Genomic DNA, 24,061 nt, shown 5'->3' on the forward strand with positions numbered 1-24,061 from the left:
GAAGGCCACTGCTCATCTGTGAAATCCTCTAATGATCTCATGTGTGCGGATGCGTGTGCACGAAGTGAGAAACACGTGCGCCCGCTGAGAAAATAGAAAATGCCACCATTGTGTCGCCCAAGCTCGTTGCCCCAGTCAACGGTCAGCATGTCAAGAAAATAAGGAGCGAGACATCCTAGAGACATCACAGCCCCTATGAAAATCAGTCAGACACAGACAGGCATGCACAGACAGAGTAACGAATCAGCTTCTATAGCTGCCGTGTTAATGGAAATCCTACCCAGCAGATGTGCCCAGTTGGAAGAACACATGGAGTGTGAAACTGGCTTAAGTACGCACACAGTACCGGTAGCCACGGTCTCTGCAGCCACCAGAGGATACTGTAACTGTGTCTTATGTGTGTGACAGACTGGCTGGACTTGTGAGCCGATGCTCAAAGAGACTCAAATAAATGACCTAAAAAAAGAACAGAAAAACAAAATCCAGACGCGATTAAGCGTGCAGGACACTGTCGCATCTGAAAGACTGATTTCCTGAAGGCTGCTTAAGGACGCATATAAAGCTATATGATGATTTCAGCCTCAAAAGGAAAAGTGGAAATAAATGGGAATAGTTTACTCTGAGCCCTAAGAGCACATACAAGGGCATCGGTATAATTTTGCGTAACCTATTCTGCATCGGTGCCTGTAGGGATGATGCTCTGTAAAACCAGGAGGCACATGTAGGATAGAGGTGTGATGAGGAGAAAAGGTGTAGACGTTATAGCAGGAGAGGGGGGAGAATTGAAGACGTGGGCGAAAGGAGGAGGAGGAGGAGGAGAAGAGTAGCCAGGAGAGCAATCCTGGGATGCTTAATGAGGAAACAAAGGTACCAGAGTTAAACCAGGGACAGCATAAGTGGGACAGACGGATGGCTTCTGAATATATAAACAGCCTCTGTCTGGAAACCAGACACCCTAAACTGCATGAACTCCATCCCAACTGCCCCTGCACTGCACCCAGAATACCAGGAACCCTAATCTATGACCTATTTATCGCCGCTTTGCTGCTCAGTTTTAAACTCTGCATTAAGAAATTCTTTGGCATTCTACATTTGCACCTTCAAACACCATTAACTATTTAAAATAAATAAATAAATAAACAAAATGTATTAAACACAAAACAAAACATTAAGAGCCAGTTGTTCCTGGTGGTGCTGTGCTCTGTATGAACCCATGCATGGATGGCTCCATGTTATTCCGCTTCAGCACCCTCCCAGAAAGCCCCCGAGTGCGCATGCGCGGCTGAAGCGCGCTACCGCAGACAGGGGGCGTTAACATGGCGCTGTCTCCTCGACGACCGCACTGACTGCAACCTGCCAATGAGAGAGAGAGAGAGAGACAGAAAGAGGGGAGAAAGAGAGAGAGATAGGGATAGAGAGAGAGCGAAAGAATCGTAGGCTACCATTCTGTCAAGCCTCCATCCCTTTTTTTTCAAGCCCTATGAATCCCTACACGTTTAAAGGAGGTTAGGGTGAATTCAGAGGATTTTTTAAAACACCGCTCCCCCCCTTGGTTTTCCTGCGCAGTGGATGGTTTTTGTGCAGCAGCAGACGCCCGAGCTTGTAGAGCAGGTGTGAGAGTCAGCGGCGACCGCTCCTCTCCTCCCTGTTTCCAAGGGGAAATGTCGAGCGAGAAGCCGGTTTCAGCACCGCCGGGCTCTGCTTCCTCGCTCACGGACACAGACCGAGACTCCCATCCTCCGCCGGGCTCCTCCGGGCAGCAGCAACCGCAGCAGCAGCAGCAGCAGCAGCAGGTCGCCGCGGGCGCTGGCTCCGGCTCCACCGGGGAAAGGATGGTGTCTGCAGCCGGCTCTATGGTTCTCCCCGCCGGGGTGATCAACCCCGCGGTTCCGATCAGGAATATCCAGATGAAATTCGCCGTGCTGGTGGGCCTGATCCAGGTCGGGGAGGTTAGCAACAGGGACATCGTGGAGACGGTGCTGAACCTGGTGAGTGGAGGCAGGAGCGAGCAGGGTTGGAGAGGGAGCCATAGAAAACGGTAGAATCACTGCGCCCTAACACCGCTATGTTTTATTTACGATGCTCCACTCTCCTGGTTTGTGTATGGCTTTCAGAGGATGATGTCATTTGTTTGTTCCGAAGATGGATGTGTTGTTTTTTTTTTTTAGCTTCTGTTCATAAAAAAAGGGAGCCCACACGGGGCTGTATGTTGGGAATAAATAAAGCTGTATTATTGTAAAGCCTAGAGAGGCTGAATGGAGCATGTGACCCCTCCAAGGCACCGAGGGTAGTCTAGTCACCGGCCATTGTTGACTAAACGACCCGTTTGCGGTACAACAAGGAAAAGGCATTCAGAGTCAAACTGTTTGCGGTTAGTGGAAAGTGCATGCAGACTATTCTCCTGACCCCGACATGTACCCCTGAAGTGATGCATAGGCAGGCTGGAGCAAAAACCGCGGACGGCTACAGTGTTGCGCACAACACCGAGACCCAAAACGGAACGAATTCGTTTTCCTAAAGAGCGAAAATCCTGCAGGTATGCGGGTCTGTCAGCGGCGAAACAAACTGATCCAGCGCGGACAAAGGCCGATTAGCATTATGCTACCCATCGACATATGTGCGTGTGTATGAGCATGCCTCAAAATTATGCATAGGCCTATTGTTGGAGGCTGGGCCCTGCGTCCTGTGCGCTAAGGGGTGATGTATAGGTAGCTTTGAAGCGGTTTAGTGGTTTGTCTCACTGCGTTTGAAAACAGCGATTATTTATGGAGCAGATATACGTTGCCACCCCCCCTCCTTTTCCATCTTTACCCCTCCATCGGAGGAGGTTGTGTCGGAAATGCTGGGCCTACCCTACACAGCACATCAGAGGATTTAATCCAGCTGGGTGGTGGTGGTGGGGGGGGAGGTTGACATGACTGGTGTGCACCGTTACGAAACAGATGAGCAAAATGTACAGCAGACGTAGGTCAGGAAGACTAATGCTTTAGGGGGGGATATAGGACGTGTGTGTGTTGGCTGTTTTCCCTCCTCCGTGCATCAGGCGATGGCGTGTACTGCATGATATTACATATTTGCCACGAAAAGGGGGGCTCAGATCATTATTGATTTCCTTTTGGGAAAGAAGTGTAATAATATGGACTACATTTTAACCTGATTTCAGCGCGGCGTCTTCTGGAGGTTGTCTATTTCAGGGTTTTTGTGTAGCCAGTGGCCTATTTACTCGGTGGGTGCTTGGAGCAGGACAGCCTACAGTTGGGCTAAACCATTCTCCTCTCAGCCAGGCTGGTGAGGCGTCCTGACTCAGGTTGCCTCTCATCTCCCAATTGATTATTGGGACTACACGGAAGAGCAGAGGGGCTTTGCTCACTCACTCCGATCTTGTCTCCTTCTCTGACAACCCCCCGGGTCGCGCAGGCTGATAACCATCCATCCTGTTCCACGGCCTCCTCCTCCTCCTCCTCCTTCACTCTGGAGGGACTGAGAGGAGTGATGCTGCCTGCATAGACTGGCTTGGCAGGGCAGCGCCATGCATTTAAAAGCAGGTGGAGAGGGGTTGAAGGAGGGTGGGGGAGGAGAAGAGAGAGAGAGAGAGTGGAGGCGGAGGAGGAGGTGGTAGGATGCTGCAGTGGCTATGTGCTCAGAAATCACCAGCTGATGCAGCGGAAGAGGAAAGGACTCAGGATTGGTCCACATCAGATCAGTGAAAGCTCCTCGGAGCGTTCAGCTGAAACGCGCTCTCCAGTATTTTATGTAAATACCTGCTTTTAGGCCAGCGTGTTTATTTGTGAATGTGCTGATGCGCTAACACACACAAAGGCCCGGGCGACCTGACACATTAAAGCAGTATGCGTTGGTCATAGAAAGCTTTACTCAAAGCTAAATCCCGAATTGAACAATCAGTCCTGGTTGCAGAGCTGCCAATAGCTAAGCCTGTTAGGGAATTCTATTGCCCAGCTCCTTAATTAAAAGAGTTGAAACAAAGAGGTGTGGAGGCAGGAAACCTCAGTGGTCATGCTGCTGGTACAATGAGTCCACTGTGACCCAAAAGCTGATCCATTATTCCAGTCAATGTGGGAGACCACAGCAGCCACATTCACCGTCCACTGTGGCTGTATTGATCAGATCCCACTGCGGCTTGGGTGAACAGATGGCTTGTCTGCTGTATCAGATATGCTCCCTGGTCTATACGGCGTGCAAATGCTGGCCTTTGGCTAGTGATGAACTATAGAAAGAATGAGCATAATAAAAGCAGATGGACGGCATTTGAAATGGGCTTTGTTCATCCTTGATGTAGATACAGGACAAAATGTTGCGATAACGGTTCGTTTTAAATGAAACGCAACAGATACAGGACGAGCAGTGCACGTCTATAGATGTACATCGTGTGTGTGTGTGTGTGTGGTGCTGGCGGTGTTGTTATCATCAACAAGGCATCACAGTTGTCAAGGCAACACTGCTCTTTGACTGCCTGCATCCAGACGCTCGACCACCTGGTGTTCTTTCTACTTCCGGACTTCTAGCACAGTGCTTTTCCACAGCACTCCTCTCCATCTCTCTGCCTTTGTCTATATCCGTCTCCTATTATGTGGCAATATTTTCATGGCAACGCCGAGCTGACCGAACGAGGGGCGAAGATGCACGCTCGGGTGGGCGCGCCGTCGCGTTATCGTCAAAGTCGGAAATCAAGCGCAGCAATTATTTTCGTTTGTTATCAAGTGTTTCCATAAGGGATCAGTGGGTTTGACGTTAGGCGGTTGTGAAGGCCCTAGCATGCCGTCTATTCATTTGTTTCATTTAATTTGTCACCCGTCTGTACATGTTAGTATATAGATGTACATCGAGATGACTAATGTAGACGTTCCAGATCTGCGGTTCTCAGCCCGGGAGTTCAGGATGTTCCGAATGGCTGTGAGATAAATCTGAGGGGTCATGAGATGATTAATGGAGCAAGGAGAGCAGCATTTTTTTTCTGACGTTGCCTTGATCTTTGCTTTTTTTTTTTCCCTTCTTGAGAAGTATTGAGCTTTTTTTTTTTTTTTTTGACATTTTCAGGACTAAAATAAATAAAATCTGTCTATGGTTGACATGTTGCGTTGGTGACGCACCTCTCTGAGGTCGTAAGCCAAAAAGGGTCGGACACAAGTATTGTAGATAAACGCTCTACTGGACAGGATAGTTTATGATATGGTTGCGTCTTGCCTTTGTGAGACATTGCTTTCTTTTTCCTCACCGCACAGTCGCTTCTGTGGACTGAAACCTCACGTCATTTTCTCATAGATATGTTGGCGGTCGGAAGAGCGAGCCATGTGAGGGCTGACCCATCTGCCTGAACTGTTGTTTATTTCAAGAACTGAGACATAGATTTCAAATGCATGAGCTGGCTGCACTGTCAGTCCCTCTGCTTAAGTACAACACCAGCTGTGCTTATTTATAGACAGCTTTATCTAGTTGTAAGGTTTTTTTGTTTTTTTTGGGGGGTCGGGGGGGCACTCGGCGCCCGTTCTTTGCTTTTCTCTCTCTCGCTCACTGCCCTCCTTGGCCGGATGCAATATCCAGTGGCAGCGCGAATCCCCACCTGAGCCCCTTTAGTGGTCCCACCGACTCTGTTAGCAAACGTCTCATTATCCTTGTCCACACACTCCACAATCACCAAGGTCACCTGATACTGATAAGACAGCCAGCGGAGTCAGAGTCAGCACACACACACACAAAAAACACACATACAGTACGCTCGCTCTGATGTTCCTGTGTTGACATTGAGCCTTGAACACGGACACACTCCCGATCATTTGCACACATGGAAACCCACTGATTCTTCTGCATGGCACCAAAAAATAAAATAAGGCAGAAAAACGAAGCTCGGATTAGAAACTAGTGTTTTTGTGTTTGTCATGCGTCTAACACCGCTTGTCACTCTCTCCGTTTATACCTCACCAATTCGTAAAGGCATAGGTCAGTTTTTTTTGTTCAACACATAGCACACGGCATATTATTTATGCCCCTGGAGTGGTTTGAAATATTTGTACCAAACTCAATTTAATTCAACTGTTTTCCAAGCCTGCCCCGTGGCTTCAGGCGTAGGGCATAGGCTAACTAGCTCCCCGCAGCATTGTATTCCGCTTGCACGGCCGTGCAGGAGAATAACAATGCGTCACCGTGTGCTCACACAGCCATGCAGATGAGTGTCTTAGCAAGCGTCCGGCTAATGGATTTAAATAGTCCGGTAAATGGCGCGTGGCCTTGCTAGCGTGGGTTGAAATGAACTTTGGCATAAACACGGCAGATGTTTATTTGTAACGAGTTGGATAACATTTGTTTCAGGTTATCTGACACGGATATGGTGTGGTTTAATTTGCAATGAATGCGGTGAATAATGGATAAAACCCACAGGTAGCGTGACGGGCTCCGCATTAGAGAAGCACTGTCATTATTGTTTCTAAAACCAAGATGAGCATATTTGAAAGGGAAAAAAAAAGATTTCTTTTAGGTTCGGAAATTGTTTGGATTGTAATTCTTTCAACTTTTTTTCCAGCATTATATATCACATAAAATGAGATATGACACAGTAGAATAGTGTAGCGGACAGTTCAAGATGTCAGTGTGATCCCATTTGTCCATGCTGCTGTAACTGTAACATGTTAACCCCTTTTTCTTGGATAGCATATTAGCCGTGTAATCACCTTTAAAATTGAACATTGTCCATCTAAATTTGCCAGTTTGTCCAATAGAGTGACACAGAAGACAACCGAGATACCCGATCTTAGACAGTTTTTAAAACCAAATATGAAGTTTGCATCATGAATTAATTCATGAAGGGAAGGGGCAAATGTTACACTCAAGCTAATGCTGCAGCACCAAGCAGAAAAGTGTCAAAAAATTTCAAGACCCGAACCTCTCAGAAAGCTGATGCGCATCTAGTTTGTCTTCAACAAGTGTTTCTCAAGCTTCTGCGAGATCACGCTGGCTGTTATTTTTTTGGGAACGCTTGGCTGCTGTAATGCTGCAATGCCAGGGCTGTACAGCCAGCGCGCAGCGCGAGTGTTGACAACGACACTGGTCCTGACAAAACGTGTGGTGACCTGCCACTTTAACTGCATGAACACTCTGTGCCTGTCTCTCCCTCTCTCTCCCACGCGCATCCGGGTGTGTGTGGGTGTGTGTGCATGTACGAAGTGCTGGAGGACGGAGGGTGTGGCTTCTGCTGCAAGGTCATGAATGACTTTGCTATCTGTCACACAGCTGGGTTGTCCCGACCCCCGCATGAGCCAGCGAGAGACGGAGAAGAGGGGAAAAGATGATGCGGGAAGGATGCTCATCTTTACTGTATACAGAGAGAACGAGAGATTGAAAAGTCTGTGATTGTCCTTCAGGTATACTTTTCTTCTTTAGTGCAACGCAGGTCTGGCTATAGGTGTTCAGTGGGGGTCTGATGAGTTCCTGCCCCCCCTGTGGAGCCTCATCACGCTGTGGGTATCACTGCTCTCCCCTCTCCTGGTGATGGAGGAGCGAAATACTCTCAGAGTCCAGAGTAAACGGGAGAGTTTGCACAGTTTCCGTACGAAGCGCAAAGCCTCTTAGCGATAACTTGACATTTTTGAGTTTTAATTGGCCATTTTTCTTCATCACTCACTTGTCACGCTGTGGGATTACCTAGCGCCGGCTTGTTAGCATTGTTAGCAAGGTCTACAGTTCCACGCTGAGGCATGCTGGACAAATCTAGAAATCCTTTCCACGGTGTGACAAATATCTGGGCAAAGGAAATACCCAATTAAAAATATAAATGTCATGTTGTCCCGTAAACGACAAACCCCGTCACTCCCAAATCCTCTTACTAGCCAATCCCCTTCATAATGATCTGCTTCAGAGTCTTTTTTTTTTTTTTTTAAGTTGTAATTCTGCTTTCATTATAATTTCTGTTTCAGTCTTGTGGACATGAATTATAACACGATTTTGTGTCTCACCGGTCTGATTTGTATTCGTGAGTAAGAAGCACCGGGGCTAAACCGTTCACCTCAATTCCGCTTCACTTCTCTAAATGCTTCTTTCTCCTTAGTTAGCTGCTATTTCCAGACGCTGGGATTTTTCCGCAGGTAAGCCATGTAAGATTTTGGATGAGGGCACCCTCTGGGAATCGGGAGGAACGCAGAAAATATTGTCCCGGCCTTGCTTTAACGACGCCCTTTGTTACTTCCCTGTCGCTTCCTCTATCTCTCCATTCTTTATCTCCTCTAAGCACATCCATCCACATAACCCCTCGGTGTAATCTCGTCCCTCGCTCCCCGTCTCCCTGGCTGGGTGAAGCGGCTGGTGGATGAATGTGGATGATCCCTATTGTGAGGAGGTAATGGAGCTGTCTGCGGTGCCATCCCTCTCCGGTTCTCGGCACACTTCCTCGTCCTACTTGTCTTTGCCGTATTTTGAGCTAAGAACGTCTGGTGGAAGACTCTGTCGTGTGTGGAACCAGTAATTGGAAATCGCCGGAGGCCTCAAGTCAAATTAAAAACGACAATGAAGTCACAATTTGATATCATGATTTAAAAATTGAAAGTGTTACGATAATGTATATTTCAACCCGCAAATTATGTCCCCAAAGAAAATCCTTCTCATCATCTGTTTTGTCTAATATGATAAATTCCTGTTCTTTATTTTTTCACCAAGCTTTAATCATTTTTATTGCAGCAAAATAGGATCAAGTAGACAGGCTGACCAACCGAGCTGTAATAAAAACCCGTCATCAATCTGGCACGCACCTGATAAACTGAACTGTTTATGTCTCGGCCTGGTCCAACTTAACCGAATGCAAATATGTGTGGACTGCAACAAAACTCCAGTGTCTTAAGCACGTAACACAATCCCTCATTTTCCAGTTTGGTGTGGATCCAGGTTTATTTGCGTTACTTTTGTGGCTTGCTCAGAATTGTGAGGTAACTCTTGTAAAGCTAAGTGTGACCAGCTTTGGTTTTTATTTTTCTGTGGAGCTGATTTTAGTTTTGCCATTCTCGGCCAATGTTATCTCTGCATGTTCTCGGATCATGGTAGTATTCACATTGAATTTTATTTCCCACGTGACGCTCTGTGCAAATCCCGTGCGTCGTGTCCGTGTCCCTTGTCCCTTCATTGTTGAAAAATCCAAAATAAATTCAGGCGTTTGTCAGAAAAAGCAGCTTCCACATTGAAGTCAATTATAAGTAAAGATCAAACCTTGGCATCTGTGTTTGAATACAGTATTGCGATATAAAATATTCTGATACTGTGCTGTATTGTTTCTTTTTCCTACACCCTTAGTGGCCAGGCTTCTTCTTTAGTTGGGAAGGCCAGGGGACATAATATGCAAATCGTATGAGACACAGTGACAGCAATATAACGTGGAGCGGTGCAATAGATGCAGTGGCTCTTCGAAGCCCTTGCATGTGTGTTTGTGTTGTAGTTTTGACCTCACACACAACAAATATTACGGTCTAATGGTGCAATAAGAATTCAACTTGCACCGACCGAGAAATAAAGCAGAAATCTATTATAAATAAATAGAGTATTATGAATAAAATATGAATTTCATAGGAAAATGATCACCTGCTGCTGAACTACAAATTAAACCGCTGTTAAACCAAATATTCCCCATCCCTGTTTGCCTTATGCTTTGAGGCTTTCATGATAAATTCTTTTGATCAGATTAAATTTTATTAAATCAGATTATGCCTTTTAATGTTATGATAGGTTTCTATAAATTAAACAGGTACTCCGGTGGTGAGGACTGATCAGACAAATAGATTCAGCACACGTGTGCTTCAAAGAGTCGACAGAAAAGAAAATGTCAACGGTGGAATCGTATTTCACTTGCGAGACATTTTCACCTGAACTGTTGTAATACTGTTATGCCTTTTGTGGTGTTTCCTCAGGGTTTTCATATCTAGAATAAATGAGGGTAAAAAAATAATTAAAATATGAAACGCTAATAATAATTTACTTCATAAAATGTATGATGAAAACATCTGTGCAATCGTTTGCGTTGTTTGACAGTGGACACTTGTTATGTACGTACTCCTTATTTAAAGCTATGAACCAAAGACACCCAAGTGTCTTCACATTTGTAAAACTGCAACCAGGCTGTCATTGTTGTTTTTACGCAATAACCAAAACCGGTATTTTTTTCATTCATTATTTTTCCATTATTTCCCTAATAAATAATTCATTTTTCCAGTTTTATATACAGGCATCAGAAAAAGAATCTTTTCACGAACCTTCCTGTCTTTCTCTGTGCTCCTCGTTTCCATATTATTGTGTCTGGCTCTTTCATGCAATTGTGTCTGCTCCCCTTTTGTGTTTCCTTTTTGTTCTAAAGCGTGTGCATTGTCTGTGCGTGACTGTTGCGGGACGGGAGGGGTGTGGGACATATGGGTTAAAATTTCCCTGCTAGCTTCGCGCACGACATTTGGATTCGAAAACCCCATCGACACTGTGTTTTTTTTGCGTTCGGTGTGTGTTTGTATGTTATTTGTCGGGCGTCCCCACAATGCAGTAATCTCCAAATTATAACAAGCTGCTTTGTTTGAATTATCTGGTGTTTGTGCGCTGCTGAGAGTGTGCCCTCAACATCCCAGAGACTTGATAAATGAGCGTTCCTACAAACCCTCGCTTTAGTCTCCTGCACCTTCATCTTCACGTTCTTCACATATGCACAAAAGCACACACACACACTGCTCTCTCTCTTCTTGTAGCCCACATCATTGCCTGGCATGGGTGATTTTATATTCATGCTGGCCTACTTCGCCTCGCTCCCTTGGCTCCACACACAGAGACACAAACCACACATCTGCATTACTGGAAGTATAGCTAGCTGTGTAGCTATTCATCATGCTGCATACTGCAGTGGCCGAAGGTTGATTATAGGAACTTTGTAGTGCGTGTGCTTGTATGTGTGCAACTTTAGTATTCCACGCTAGACATCTAGCATCTCCCTGCTATGCTCATACATCCCCCCGCAGCCTGAAAACCAGTTTAAGTAGCTGTAATAAGTCATTTTACACCACATTAGATTGCTTCGTTGATCTGTGCTCTGCATCAAACCAGAGCTCCTTCAACCTCTTCTTCCATCCATCTGCACTGATCGAACGTAATGTATCAGGACTGCATGTCCCCGAGATAAAAAAAAAAAAGGGTGATAGAGAGCCGGCGATGAAGGAGAGAGCTAAACAATGATTTATTTCTTTAGCTTTCAGACAGGAATTTTTCATAAGACAGCGCAGCTTGATATTATAAGGCCGCTGTAATGTTTTGTACACTGAAAAGGCAACTTGTTAAACATGTGAGAAGGTGACACACGGTTTGAGTCTTTATTGTGTTCCTTTTATGCGGAGGTGATGCTGCCCGGGTGGCAATGCAGCAACACTGGTTTTAGCACACACAATAAAGTTAGCTCTGCGCGCCCTGGTTGTTATCGGCGAGGGAAATAAGAACGGTATCGTTATGTAGCCGGAGTCTTTATTTGAGAATGAGGTTCGGTACGAGGGCCGGATGTCGGTCAGTTTTCTAACTATCTGATCTAAAGATCCAATGACTGCCCGGCTTGGCTTTCACTGCTAACCTGAGGCTGACTTGAAGAAACATGTTCAAATTTGTCCCTAAAACTAATGCCAGCATGTCGAGCAATGCCATGTGGTGCAATTAGTTGGGTGGCTCGGAGAGTGTGGGAGGGTGTGTGGAACTGGAGAAGTTCAGACAGGTACGATGGAGCTTGGCTGTGAGGGGCCTTGACGGTAAGTAGCAGGATCTTGTATTCAATGCAGGATTTTATTGGAAGCCAATGGGAGCCTTGGAGGGAGTTCAGGTGATGATACGGGCTGCAGCGTTTCAGACCAGTTAAAGTTTGTGGAGACACTTGGACGGTAAACTAAAAAGGGATGGGAGAAGTTTATTGAATTTGCGGAAGTGGAAGTAAGCGGACCGAGTCCCAATAAAGCATTAACTGGTCTTGTAAAGGGAAATCGCTTTTTTTTTTTTTAACATGGTAAAATTAACTATAGCAACCAACATCTGCATTGAAGATATGTTAACACAATTACAAAGTTAGATTAATGTGACTATAATGACTTGTTCCTTATTTCATCGCTGAAAGACAAAATTCAGTTTCTTCATTGCTCCAGATGTGCGATGCGTTCGTTGGCGTTTGATTTTCTGAGATGTCACTTGGGATTGGATTTCGGATTTCTTAAAACTTGAATAGGGGCTTAACCAGGTTTCTGGTGCCATGAATGTATGAATTTATCTTTGCACCACTGTATATTACCAAATGTTGGCTTTTCACCAAGCAGCCATGCGGAAGTGGCAAAAACTGCAATTCCACAACTGACCACTCGAGGCTGGCTCAATCCACGTTAAAATGTTTAACTTTACAGCAGATTTAAACTGTTTTGGTCTCTATAGCTGATTGTTTAAAATATATCCAGGCTTATAGCTATGCGTGGCTCTCATGTGGCTACTTTGAGTGACCCTTGTCTCTCTCAGCTTCACTCATGCTCCATTTCTTTGCCAATTTTTGAATTAGCTCGGAGTCAGGAGTAGTCGGGCGCTGCCAAGATGGCTTCACGTTCAGGAGCAAATTTGCTCCTATGTGTGATTTAGCAGAGGGTTTGTTCATCTTTATATACGGTCAATGTTTTTTTTATTCAAAACCACCACAACCATTCAAAGGTCATCTGGAGTCACTGTATGGGAAAATGTGAATATGTACACCGATCAGGCATAACAGCTTTATTAATACCCTTTGGGGATTAATAAAGCTTTCTGTATCTGTATCATGACCACCTTCCTAATATTGTGTACGTCTCCCTTGTGCCTCCAAAACAGTCGTGACTCATCAGAGAATGGACACGGGCCTTCTGAGGGTGTCCTGTGGTGTCTGGCAACAGAATGTTGTTAGTGGGGGCCTTATGGTCCTGTGGATTGAGGGGAGGGGCATCTGTGGATCATCCCAGATACTTGATCAGTTTGGGATCTAGTGAATTTGGAGGCCAGGTCAACACCTTATGCTGTTTTTCATGTTTTTTTTAATTGTTCCTATACCGTTTTTGTGTGTGTTTTCTTCTCCTGTCAGTGGTTTTAATGTTGTGGCTGATCGGTGTATAAGTTGTAAGTGGTTATAATAGAGAGGTCTGATCCATTCCTAGAGGCTTTCTTTTCTGCTACTAGTACTACATGTTAGATTGATATCCTGCAGCACCATGCCAGGGTTTAGCTTCACCCCTCCTGTGAGCACTTTCACACTTGGACACCCTGCAACAGTGAAGTGGAGGCAAAGATTTCGCAGCCAATACATGTACCCGGCAGTGCTGCTGAATCAAATATGTCACCCTCCCTACTCCTCTACACCTCCCCCACCCCTTCCGCGGCAATATTCCCCTCCCTTCCTCGACCTCTCACCTTGACCCGCCGCATTCAGGCTCTGCTTCCAGGAAGACTGTTAAGGTGGAATGCAGAATATGGATGCAGAGGAGCACAGGCTCATAATCAAGCTAATGTATGGATCCAAAAGAGGCTGACTGTGTTTGTTTATGCTACCACCGACGTCACAAATGGAAACTGTTGTTCGGTCTTAGCTACACAATCAGCTCAGTAAGTGTTTTGTCTACTTTGCTATCGGTGCTATGGATCACGCACTCGTTGTGTTGGCATAAAACCTGAGATATTACCGTGCAGCTCGCCTAAGGGACTGGATTTGCAGAGGAATGTTTACCTGCAAAAAGCTAATATATATTTATCAACTGCCTGAATTAGATTTTCAGAATTGACTCGCTCACGCTCCCCCGCCGCCCCCGAAGTTATTTCTCCTCCCGACATTATTTAAGACTTTGCAAGTTTAATCTTGATCTTTCAATCCTTTTGAAATCTTACGTGTTTATTTTCTCTCCCAAGTGTCTGGCCTTCTCCAGTAAGACAGTGTGAGCTCTCAGGGCTGCGAGTGCACGCCGGCAACGCGCTGTGATATTTGAGAATGGATTTTGTGTTGATATGACCTTTTGATAGGAAATAGTTTTTTGTGTGAGTGAATTCGACATTTGACATTATTATCTGGGGAGCCTGGATTTCTTTTTAAGGAGCTATCTTGGTACCGTTCGGCACCTACACTGAGTACACGAGCGTGTGTTGTTGTACACACTCGGACACTTAACTTAAATCATTAGCTCTGCCAATGAGAATTACACTCCGACGGCTGTTGTAGATTCAAAGCATTCGAAACTTCATCCTCGTCATTTAGCGTTTCAGTCGCAGCTGTTTAAATCTTAAAGTTCAGTCTTCCTTGGCTTCCTCGTATCCATTAGCTATCCATTAGCGCCCGTGAAAACACTGTATCCTCCAGGATAATGGCACTGTTTGTTCCATCGAAATGGACGCCATGAGACAAAGTATTAATGCATTAAATCTCCTAAAGGCACGCAAACGAGGCAAAGTTCCTCGCTTTTAGAAGGAAGGAGCCGATGTGGGAAAACAGTTTATGTAAAAATTCGGCCATAGCGCGGAAAAGATTTGAATCTGAGTTGATTGCCGCGAATGCAAACTTCAAATGGTTCCCTTTCAAGGTTTTACTTACAAGGCCTGTGACAACTGCCGCCTCTGCTCCGCTTCAAACAACGCCAGCTTCAAACGGCACGTCTCCGCCACTGTCCACTGTGGAGGACAACTCTGAAGTAAAGCGTATGTGGTGACGGGCCTGCAGCACAAAAACATCTTGGGAGAGAAACACATGAAGCCTGGTCTCCTTCTTTGGACCAAACTTTTTTTATTAAAAACAAAAATACTATTAAATATTAGATAACACGTTGTTTGACTCATGATTATCTCGTGTGTGTGCACCATGTGTGGTCTTTTTTTCCGCACAGTAACATAAAGTACATCATGCTCCGCTAACCCTTCAGCCCTATTTAGTGCGTCTGTGCGCGCTTGCGTGGGCATTTGTATGTGTCATTCCCAGCCCCGTCTTATGATGATGGATTACCGAGACTCGCTGGAGCTGCTTGCCACCTCTCTTATCCTCCATCAGCTGGGGCTCAGCGGAACAGCGCTCTCCATTGTTTCGGCGGGGCGGCGAGCGCGCGGCGCGCGCACGAGCGCGGGCCCCGCATCCCATCTCGCCGCGGCGCGTACACTCAACCAAACAAACAGATTAGTGATCCTGAATTGCCACCAGCTTGGTCTGAGTCAGGTCTGCGGGGCTTATCCGGTGACCTTTGAACTTAGCATCAGCTAGTCTACACCTGCTCCATCTCGCAGACAAATGCTCACAGGCATTCAGGACATGAATAATTGAATACAAAACAATGGAGGAAAAACACTTGAATGCGTTAACACACATCAGTTTTTATGCTTAAATTTAGTTGCTCCGATCATCCCGGGAAGAATGAAGAGTTTCCGACGTCTTGTAGCTCACTCTTGTCTCTGTTTTCTTCTTTGATAAGCCCAGTGAGGTGTGAGCAGCATGCGGGATGCCCTGTAGGACTTCACTTCCTCTCTTTGAAACGAGCACAATGGAGTCAAATCAAGAGACAAGGTGTGAAGGCTTTGTTGAAGCATACAGAGCATAAGCTTTGGGTCTTTCCGTCCAAGGATGTTCTTGCTGCTTCCTGTCTTGAGGGAAAAAAATAAACTGAAAAGAGAGTAAAAATGAGTTACCTCTGGTCCTGGACAGAATCTGATAGACAGCACCTTAACACCTGCCTCCTGCTCGTCGCTGTTCAACGTACGGCCTCTTCCTGCGTCCTGCGTCTGGTAGAATTCAGCAGCTCGCCTCATTCGTTTCATGCTGTCCTACCAGTGGTGAGCTCGTAATCACCGCCTCTCCTTGAAGCTACTTTTCTCCCCGCTTCTTAGTTGTTGTCCGAGCCTTTCCACCTTAGATGTTTCCCTTCCTCTCTCGTTTTCCTCACCTCCGGGCATATTTTCAGAGAAGGCCCTTTCTTAACGAGAAGTCTCAAGACATAAATCATAACGGCCTCAGTTTTGGTAAGGCCCAGACGTTTCCCCGGTGGAGGGGAGGCGTTCCCTCCTCGCTGAAGCTTTTAGGTTTTCCGTAAATGGCTACAAAGAGATTTAGATGCTCCGTTGTGAGCGGTACAGGAATTCCAATGATGCTATCAAAAACTTTAAAAGGAATTTCTTTCATCATTTATTCCAATTTCTGCGCGTTCTAGTGCCTTCTCATCATATGGACGCTGTCGCTGCTAAAAAACTTGATTCGATAATACCAGCGGTTGCCGCTTACATATTCTCGAAACTTTTTGTCTTGAGTGCCGGATGAAAGTGGCTCAACTGAAAGGCCGCAGCTTGAATTGTGTTGTAAAAGGGGAAATGTAAATTTATTCATGAGAAAGTGATGGCGATTATTATTTTAGCTGAGAGGCATGATTCCAAGCGGTTCTTCGGCACTGTCAGTCCGGAGCGCAAACTTTAAGGCACTGAATTTATATGATAAAATGTGTTATACAACTAGAAAAATATATATATATGTATGGCACTGAATGACTTTTAATGGTTACCACTAAATGCTAACTGATTGTTCATTGGCTCGTAGCCTGTTACGTCCTTCAAATCTATCAGAAATGAGTAGAAAACTAATTAAATATCACACTGACAGACTAAAAGACAACCTTCTTGGTGTATGTTTCCAAACTTATTTGCAGCTCTGGATATCGCGAAACTGCAGCATCACCACAAATACAGATGTTGTTATGTTACCGAAGATTTAGAATATGCAAACAGTGCTCGCTGCAATGTGAGTGTGCGTCATGCGGTGTTCTGCAAGACAAAAAAAAGGAGAAAAAAAAATGTTTTTTTGTTTGTTACCCGCTAGCATGTGACGAGGCTTATTGCTAGATCCGTTACTAAGCCTCTTTGGCCAATCAGGTGGCAGACATTTTATAAACTGCAGTTGGATGAAGTCAGCTTTGTGATCACTTGGCTGCAGTCCTCAATCCCTGCAGTGTGTATGTATGTGTTTCTGACCTGGATTTTCTTTTTTTTTTTTTTGTGTATCAGACATGAACAGCATGGCTCTGTTTTCATGCTGATGGGCCTAAAAGCGGCGGGGCCCTCTCAGCTTTGAGTTTCCTGCTGTCACAAGCTTTAAGTCCGTGAAAATATTGATGGTATTAATACAGCAATTAGTGCAGTTGCAGCTTCAGCTGTTTGTCAATGAATTTCGCAGGCCCGGTGGAGGATTTCCACCGTAGCTTCTCGTCGTCGGTGTGCATCTGTCAGCAGAGTGAGCCGGAGCTGTCCGCTGTGCTGAAATTGCGTCTGCTGGATTTGTCTGTCCTCTCCAGTTTCCCTCTGCTTTCCCAAGCAAACAGAACCACCGTTGCCGTTTCTGCGCATTTCTTTTCTGCCTTGTTTGTGACGTCTGACCTCGCTTTCTCGCCTGGTCTCCCTTTCCCCCTCCTGATCTCTTCCTCTTTGCTGTTCCTGTTTTTTTTTCCACCTCTGCTCTTTTTAAATCTCCTCTTCCTTCCACTCCAGTAAACACACTTTTGAGAAGTTATTGTTTTTTCTTGCAAAGCTAACCTAATGCTAATGAAATGGCACCTCATTAGCATTTTGGAAACTCTCTCTTCCTCTCTCTCTCTCTCTCTCTCTTCTCTTTCCTCTTTTAGTGTTTACTCATGCTGTCATTCATGTGACTCGCCGCTGCTGCTGTTGCGAGCACGTATGAATGTGTCCGCGATGAACTCAGTCAGAGTGTTTGTGCGAATGACTAAGACCTGCGAGGCTTTTCGCAATGAATTGTTTAAAAGGCTTTCGCCCTTTGAATACTCAGTGTTTTGCGTGTGTGTGTGTGTTTTGCCTGACGTTTTCAAGTGAGTTTCGTTGCGCACTTGTCTCTCTCCGTGTGTGCAGTATGTTTTTAAGGCTGCACTTGACAAGGTTTGAGTCAGATGTTGGAGGCGGGCGAAGACACTCTGAACTGGTCTGCATCAAACTGGAGACTTTCTTGAGGGTTTTTTTTTTTTTTTTTTTCATGAAGGCACATCTCAGCAGGTATTACTGTCTTTTTCTCGCCCTCTCTCACTTTTCTTTTATGCGGCTCTGCCTCCTTGGTTTGTGGCGGCGTTAACAGAAACTGACAAGCCGATACATGGGAACGCTCAGTGGCTTCGCTTTTCTTTGATGTATGTGCAAGACGCGCATTTGTGATTATTATTTTTTTTTTTTTGTGGAAAATATGCCCAGGGTAGAGATCTTGGCAGTGAGGATACAAAACGCCACTGTTTTGAATGTGATGCAGCTGCAGAGCGTGCACTTGTTTGCTAAATTGGAGATAGCAGTTGTTTAATTGGGATTTGCCACCTTTCCCACACAGCGTCATCGACACGATCACACTGTCTGTTCCTTGCCCTAAAGCCACAATGTTTATACAAACATCCCCATATGCCAAGTTAAGTCCTGTATTACTGTGTTATGGCCGTGATTGCCTATAATTATTTCCTGACTAAATTTGGCCTGCACTTCATATAGAAAAGCTGCGTAATCGCTGGCAAACAAGCAAATGGTTTGGGAAAAACGAACCGTCACGAACCCCAATCCAAGACTCCGGCGGATAAGCACTCCAAACCAAACCTTTAGCCCAGCTTATTTTCTCCTATTTTCCCTGCATTGGCCCTGTGATTGGATGGCTTATGTGTGTGTGAGAGAGAAGTGAGAGGGATGAGAGCTGTGTTGATGTCAAAGAGGGAAGGTTGCTGCATAGAGCTGCTATATGTGGCTGACGTATTAGCTTGTAATGAACTGCACTCTCCTGCTGGGAAAATGCAGTGTGTGTGTCTATATAAAAGAAATCGCAGTGTGTGTTTTTTGTGTGGCTCGTTTCTAGTTTCTGTTTGGCTATTTGAATCTCTCTGGGTGGTTTCTGTCTTCTGAGGGTGGTCTGTGCCTGCTAGAGTTGGCTTAGTAGGGGGAGATGAAAAGAGGCTATACGCGCCCATCAGTCTCTGCCCAATCACTGAGAGTGGTCGGATGACGATCTCTCTGTTTCCCGTGATCCAAGATAGCTTTTTCATACACGTAATGTAACCTCGGACTGTAATCTAAAACACATTGGTCTTAACTCTTAACAATGCCCCCCACCGCATAAGCCTAGCATGTTAGCATGTTAACACACCAAATAGCACAAAACAATGAGAGCGCCCGAGGCCGATTTCGCAGGTACTTTGCCATGAACTAAACTGTTTGACGGATTTTAAGTTCTGACCTCGTTATCACGTCACGCTGGCTGTCGAGAGACCACTCAGTTATTATGATACGTGCTCAGAGGAACGGGAATGTCTGCGCGGCGCAATCTGTCCGGTGCCTTTAAAAAAAAAACAAAAAAAACATTAAACTCCGAGCAAAAAGAGTAAGCCTGCCAACCTGTGAAAGTCAGGGGATCACCAAAGTCAGTAGGATTCCTCCTCTGAGGTCCATTAATGGCTGTGCCAAATTTCAAGGCAATCCGTTATACATCTGTTTAATTATTTCAGTCCCAATTAAAGCGGTGGACTAATATTCCTGCTGCTGAAGTGGCTAACAGGTTCTCTTTGGTGTAATATCGTGCATCATTTAGACTGCTATACATTACTGGCTGGTGTAGTCATGGCAGATTTCCTGCAGACAGTTTGCTTATTGTCACATTTTGTTACAGTCTGCTTTCATATCTTTGAATAGACTTTACCGCCTTCAGGGATCTGCATCATCGCAGCTTTGTCGTGTGGCTCCCAGACTCGAGACATGTGTCAGTTAATGTTACTGTTGTGACTCAAAATAGCTACCTATAGGTCACAGAGGGGCTTTTCTAGCTTTTCCTGGTCTAAACCTTCCTTATATCTATTCCCTAGTGTTATTTTTGCAGTGTCTGGTGTGTGCATGGAGTCCATTTTCGTCTGCATCCTTCTTTAAGCTATCATTGCTGCAATTTACTTCTCTCCCTCCCTCCCTAATGTCTAAAGTAACACTTCCTACAGCTCTTAGACATCCCATAGCTGATAATGTTTATTTTGCTGACTCGTGCATGCATGTGCGCGTGCTGACTGTGTGATTGTGGCGTTCCTGCTCTGAGCAGGGTTTGATGAGTGGGGGCTGTGCTTCGTCCCATCTGCCGTCTGTGCAGGCGCTGGTACGAAGGCCCGTGGGAAATGCAGTCCGGGGGGGCTGTCCCCTCCTCCTCCCCCCCCCCCTGTGTCTGGAGGCTACAGTCAGTCAACATGTCATTGTGGATCACCGTCACAGAGGGAGAGGCAGAGACAGTGCTGTCCTTTTCCATTTCAGCTCCTCACCCCCAACTCTTCTCTACTGCTTTCCCACTTTTCGGTCAAGTTTTCCAAAGTTGCCAACCGAGATACCAAACTGATCCTATTTGATTGTTATCCATTTGTTTAGTCATTATTTTTAAGGGTTATTTTCGTGAAAAACACTCACCTTTGAGCAACTGTCCAAACAAACCAGTCATTTCTATGCGCCAAAGAAAAGCCGTTATAAGCCTGTATAATAAATCAGTTATAGAATTAAGGCTTCATTTTCTGAGAAAGAGTTTCTCTTATATTTTGCTTTAATATTTTTCAATCAGTCTTTCAATCAGTTTTTCAAGCCCCGCTCTATTCTCGTTTGAACTTAAACCTTTGAAAATGCAAGATAAAAACAAGGTTATCCTCAGAATGTGAATCTGAGCCGGTGATAAAATTAACCGCTGTTCTTATCAATGCCGTTTACCAAAAAATGAGGTCATGCAGAAAACAGAATGTGGATTATTGAGTGTTTAGTGGCCAGTTTAGCCCCAGTGTAATCCATATCTTTGCAGCAATTTGCTATGGTCATCAGTGGAGCACGAAACCCTCCGCTGCACATTGTAAGGCTGCGGGCAATAAAATCGCTCTGCTGTCCTGATAAGAAAGCACAATAGCGTTCAGCTGCCGTCTCGTCCTCATTTTCGCTCGTCTTTCCTGCACGGCCTCACAAATACACCCTTTTTTTTTTTGTTTTTTTTTTCTCCTGCACAATCTTCTTCCTCTCGGCCCTCTACAGTTCACACTGTTCATCCCGGTGTTTGTTTTTCTCTCTTTCATCTCCCTCTCTTGTTCCCTTTTTCTTTTTTTTTCTCTCCCCCTCGCTCTCCTTCAATTTTGCTCTCCTGCGCTCCGTTGAGCCCTCTTGGCGAAGCGTTAAGTGTATAATCTGTGATCTCATGTCTAGATGGGCCTCTTGTCTCCTCTCATTCTGCACACAAAGGGCCTGAATGGCCGCGACTCACTCAGGGGACACAAATGAGTAATGAGCCACACATGCGCGCCGAACAAACACACGCACGCACACACGGTTGCACCTCTCCACCGCCGTCCCAGGGGCTTTGAAGTTGCATATTGATGATGCCAGTTCCAAAGGCTCAATTGAACGCGCAGAGGCAGAGGAGGTGGCAATTGACCGTCCGCTCGCTGCTCTGACCTGTCATCTCTGACGGCCTTAATGAGCAACAGGTGCCTCTTTTCGGGCTTGATAGTCATCCAGTATTCAACAGTCAGTCATAGTAATCAGCCGGCGTAATCGCTTGTTTGATGTGCCATCACAGCGACCACATAATGGGCTGTGAGAGGCTGTTTTCGATTAAATTGTTGTTACCTTGATTAATGTTTCACCTCTCAGGAATGCGCCGTGTTTAAAGCCTGGAATTAAAGTCACTAAAACCTGAATTTTATTTAAAGGGCCACGTAAACATCCATTCATTATCTATTACCACTTGTTGTCTTGCGGGTTGACAGGGTGCCAGTCATAACAGGGTGGCCACAAAATCAAACTGAATAGATAATTGCTCGTACCAAGCCCAATGACAGAACTCACTGAAACTACTGGTAAAATTCTCTGCCCGGATATGATCAATGCTTTGGTGTCATGTCGAGACGTTTTGACATGTCACAGTAGGAAAGGCACAGGTATAAATAGATCAATGATGATTGAATACCATGCTTCAGTCCTGGTACTGAGCACTAAATGTCAATGGTTGCACATTTTATTTCTTAAAGCTTTAAAAGTGCAACTTTCAGGATTCGAGCGAACTGGATCGGCGAATTGCTTTTACTTTTTGAGCATTGCGGGGTAAGATTACGGGAAAATTACAGCACTGGCTGTCCGGGCTTTCCCTGAAGAGGTCCAGTGTTTACTCTGTTTTGACAAGAGACGTCTTGCAGGCTTAGAAATGACGCAAATACAGAAGTAGTGTGATGTAGCTGAAGCACTGCAAAACCTCTGAGAGTAGAAGACTGGGCATACAGAGAGCCTGGAAAACAAAAGACAGCTGTTTGCATCTAGTCTCCTATAAACAGACAGGATTTGTTTCTCTTAACCGTGACCGCAATTGGGACCGAGTAGTTGCCTCAAACCAAGTAAACCTTAAAGTGGCTTTGGGGGAGTCAAGCGATGTCATTAAAATGGCTAAACCCCAGCAAAAAAGCAAACAATTAATGATGTACAGTATGTAAACGGTGTGGTACTACTTTTACTGATAAAACAGAAGAACACTGTGTAGCCTGCTAATTGGTTCCTAGAAGCGAAGCCTGCATACTTAAGCTCTGGCTTAAGTATGTCTAAACCACCTATTAGACCTAAAACCTGACTCCATCCATTCACTATAGATGACGTGGCAAAAATGTCTTAAACCGATCTCACGGAAGCTTGCGCTAAGTGGATATATTGCTGATAAATTGAATGTCATTGCCGCGTGCCGCTACCAGAGTGAAAAGGTATGGCGAATCACCTATGGCTTTTATGACAAAGGCCGTGTCTGAAAACAGATCCTGCAAAACATTTTTGCTGATCTTAATGCACCAAAAGAACCTTTTTTTTTTTTTTCGAAACTTGCAATTTGAAAGTGCTCTGTGTACCTGCTCATCACCAGTGAGGGTCAGACACAGGTGAATATAGCAGAGAATTTAACAGCTACAAAGCCACATATTGCCCTCAAAAGTTAAAGACTGAAAACAGAACTTAAAGAGAGTATACAACTGGAGAGTTAAGGCTCTTTTAGAGTACTACAGGACAAAGACACCGTATCCTACGCCCGTAGCTGGCGCCAGTGCTAGCCGTTTATACTTGTGCGCTCGTCAGTCTGGCTCGCTCTCTAAAAACACCACACAAACGCTAGTCGGCGCTGTGTCTTTTAAAATTTTTAATTCTTGTTTCTTCTTCATGCTTCGCTTTCAACAATGGCTAATGAAGCTTTCGGACGAGTCGTACAATTATCTGTATCTCCGAACCTCCTCGGTTAACCTTTGCTCGATGTGTTCCATTTTCATTGATCCAAAACGATCAATTTTCGAAAATTGCGGAGATGGAGAAGCAGACAGAAATGCTACTACCGCTAGCACGCTACTACCAATCGGACCAATCGCAGCTCTTGCGGTCTGCGTCGCCACGGCGCGTAGTTACATTTCTGGAAAGGTCCACGTCAGCTACGACGCTAGGTCTGCGCAGGGTCTGCGTATGCTCTGCACTGACGCCTTAGCTACAGCGTCAACTTGACTTGTCTAAACCACCTATTAGACCCAAAACCTGACTCCATATGGTTGTACGACATACCTTTTTTATAGCAGACATTAACAACGTGTCCCTGTAATACATAACAGTGTGACAGTCACCCTCTACAAGAATACCAGGACTCAGACCTTCATTCATTTTATCACTAACACCTGTGCTTTTGCTCCAACGTCCTGTCTTCATTGGAAAAAAAGGCCTGTCGCCCTCAGAGCGACTCGGAGCTGTTTCTGAGCAGTGTAGCTGGTGAGAAAGGGTCAGATGGACAGAGAGAGTGTTTGTTTTACCAACCCCTTATGAGAGCTGGTTTTGGCTGGTTGAAGGAGCCTGCTCATATAAGCTCTTTGTTGTGCGAAGACGGTCCTGGCACCCACTACCCACCCTCCTCAAACTCCCACCTCCCTGACACGGCCTGAGTGATGCCAAGCTGACTGCCAGCTTCCTTCGGGGCCTGAATGAGCAGCACTGCAGAGCCGCTCTGGACGGAATAAGAAGCAGGCGTAGTACAGAGAGAAAAGGT

General features: G+C 45.3%; 1 protein-coding gene across 2 annotated transcripts in view; it reads left to right on the forward strand.

The window, feature by feature from the left end:
• Positions 1-1,661: 1,661 nt before the first annotated feature.
• The window catches only part of nbeaa (neurobeachin a), a gene marked incomplete at its 5' end in the record, with an annotated part of 87,657 nt that continues 65,257 nt past the window's right edge, over positions 1,662-24,061 (forward strand). For both annotated transcript variants that reach the window (XM_084565401.1, XM_084565402.1), the window contains one exon: positions 1,662-1,988. In XM_084565401.1, coding sequence (XP_084421527.1) covers positions 1,662-1,988 — 327 coding nt within the window. The remainder of the gene's footprint in view (positions 1,989-24,061) is intronic.

The sequence above is a fragment of the Chelon labrosus genome (genome assembly GCF_963514085.1).
Source record: "Chelon labrosus genome assembly, chromosome: 17".
NCBI classification, from domain to species: domain Eukaryota; kingdom Metazoa; phylum Chordata; class Actinopteri; order Mugiliformes; family Mugilidae; genus Chelon; species Chelon labrosus.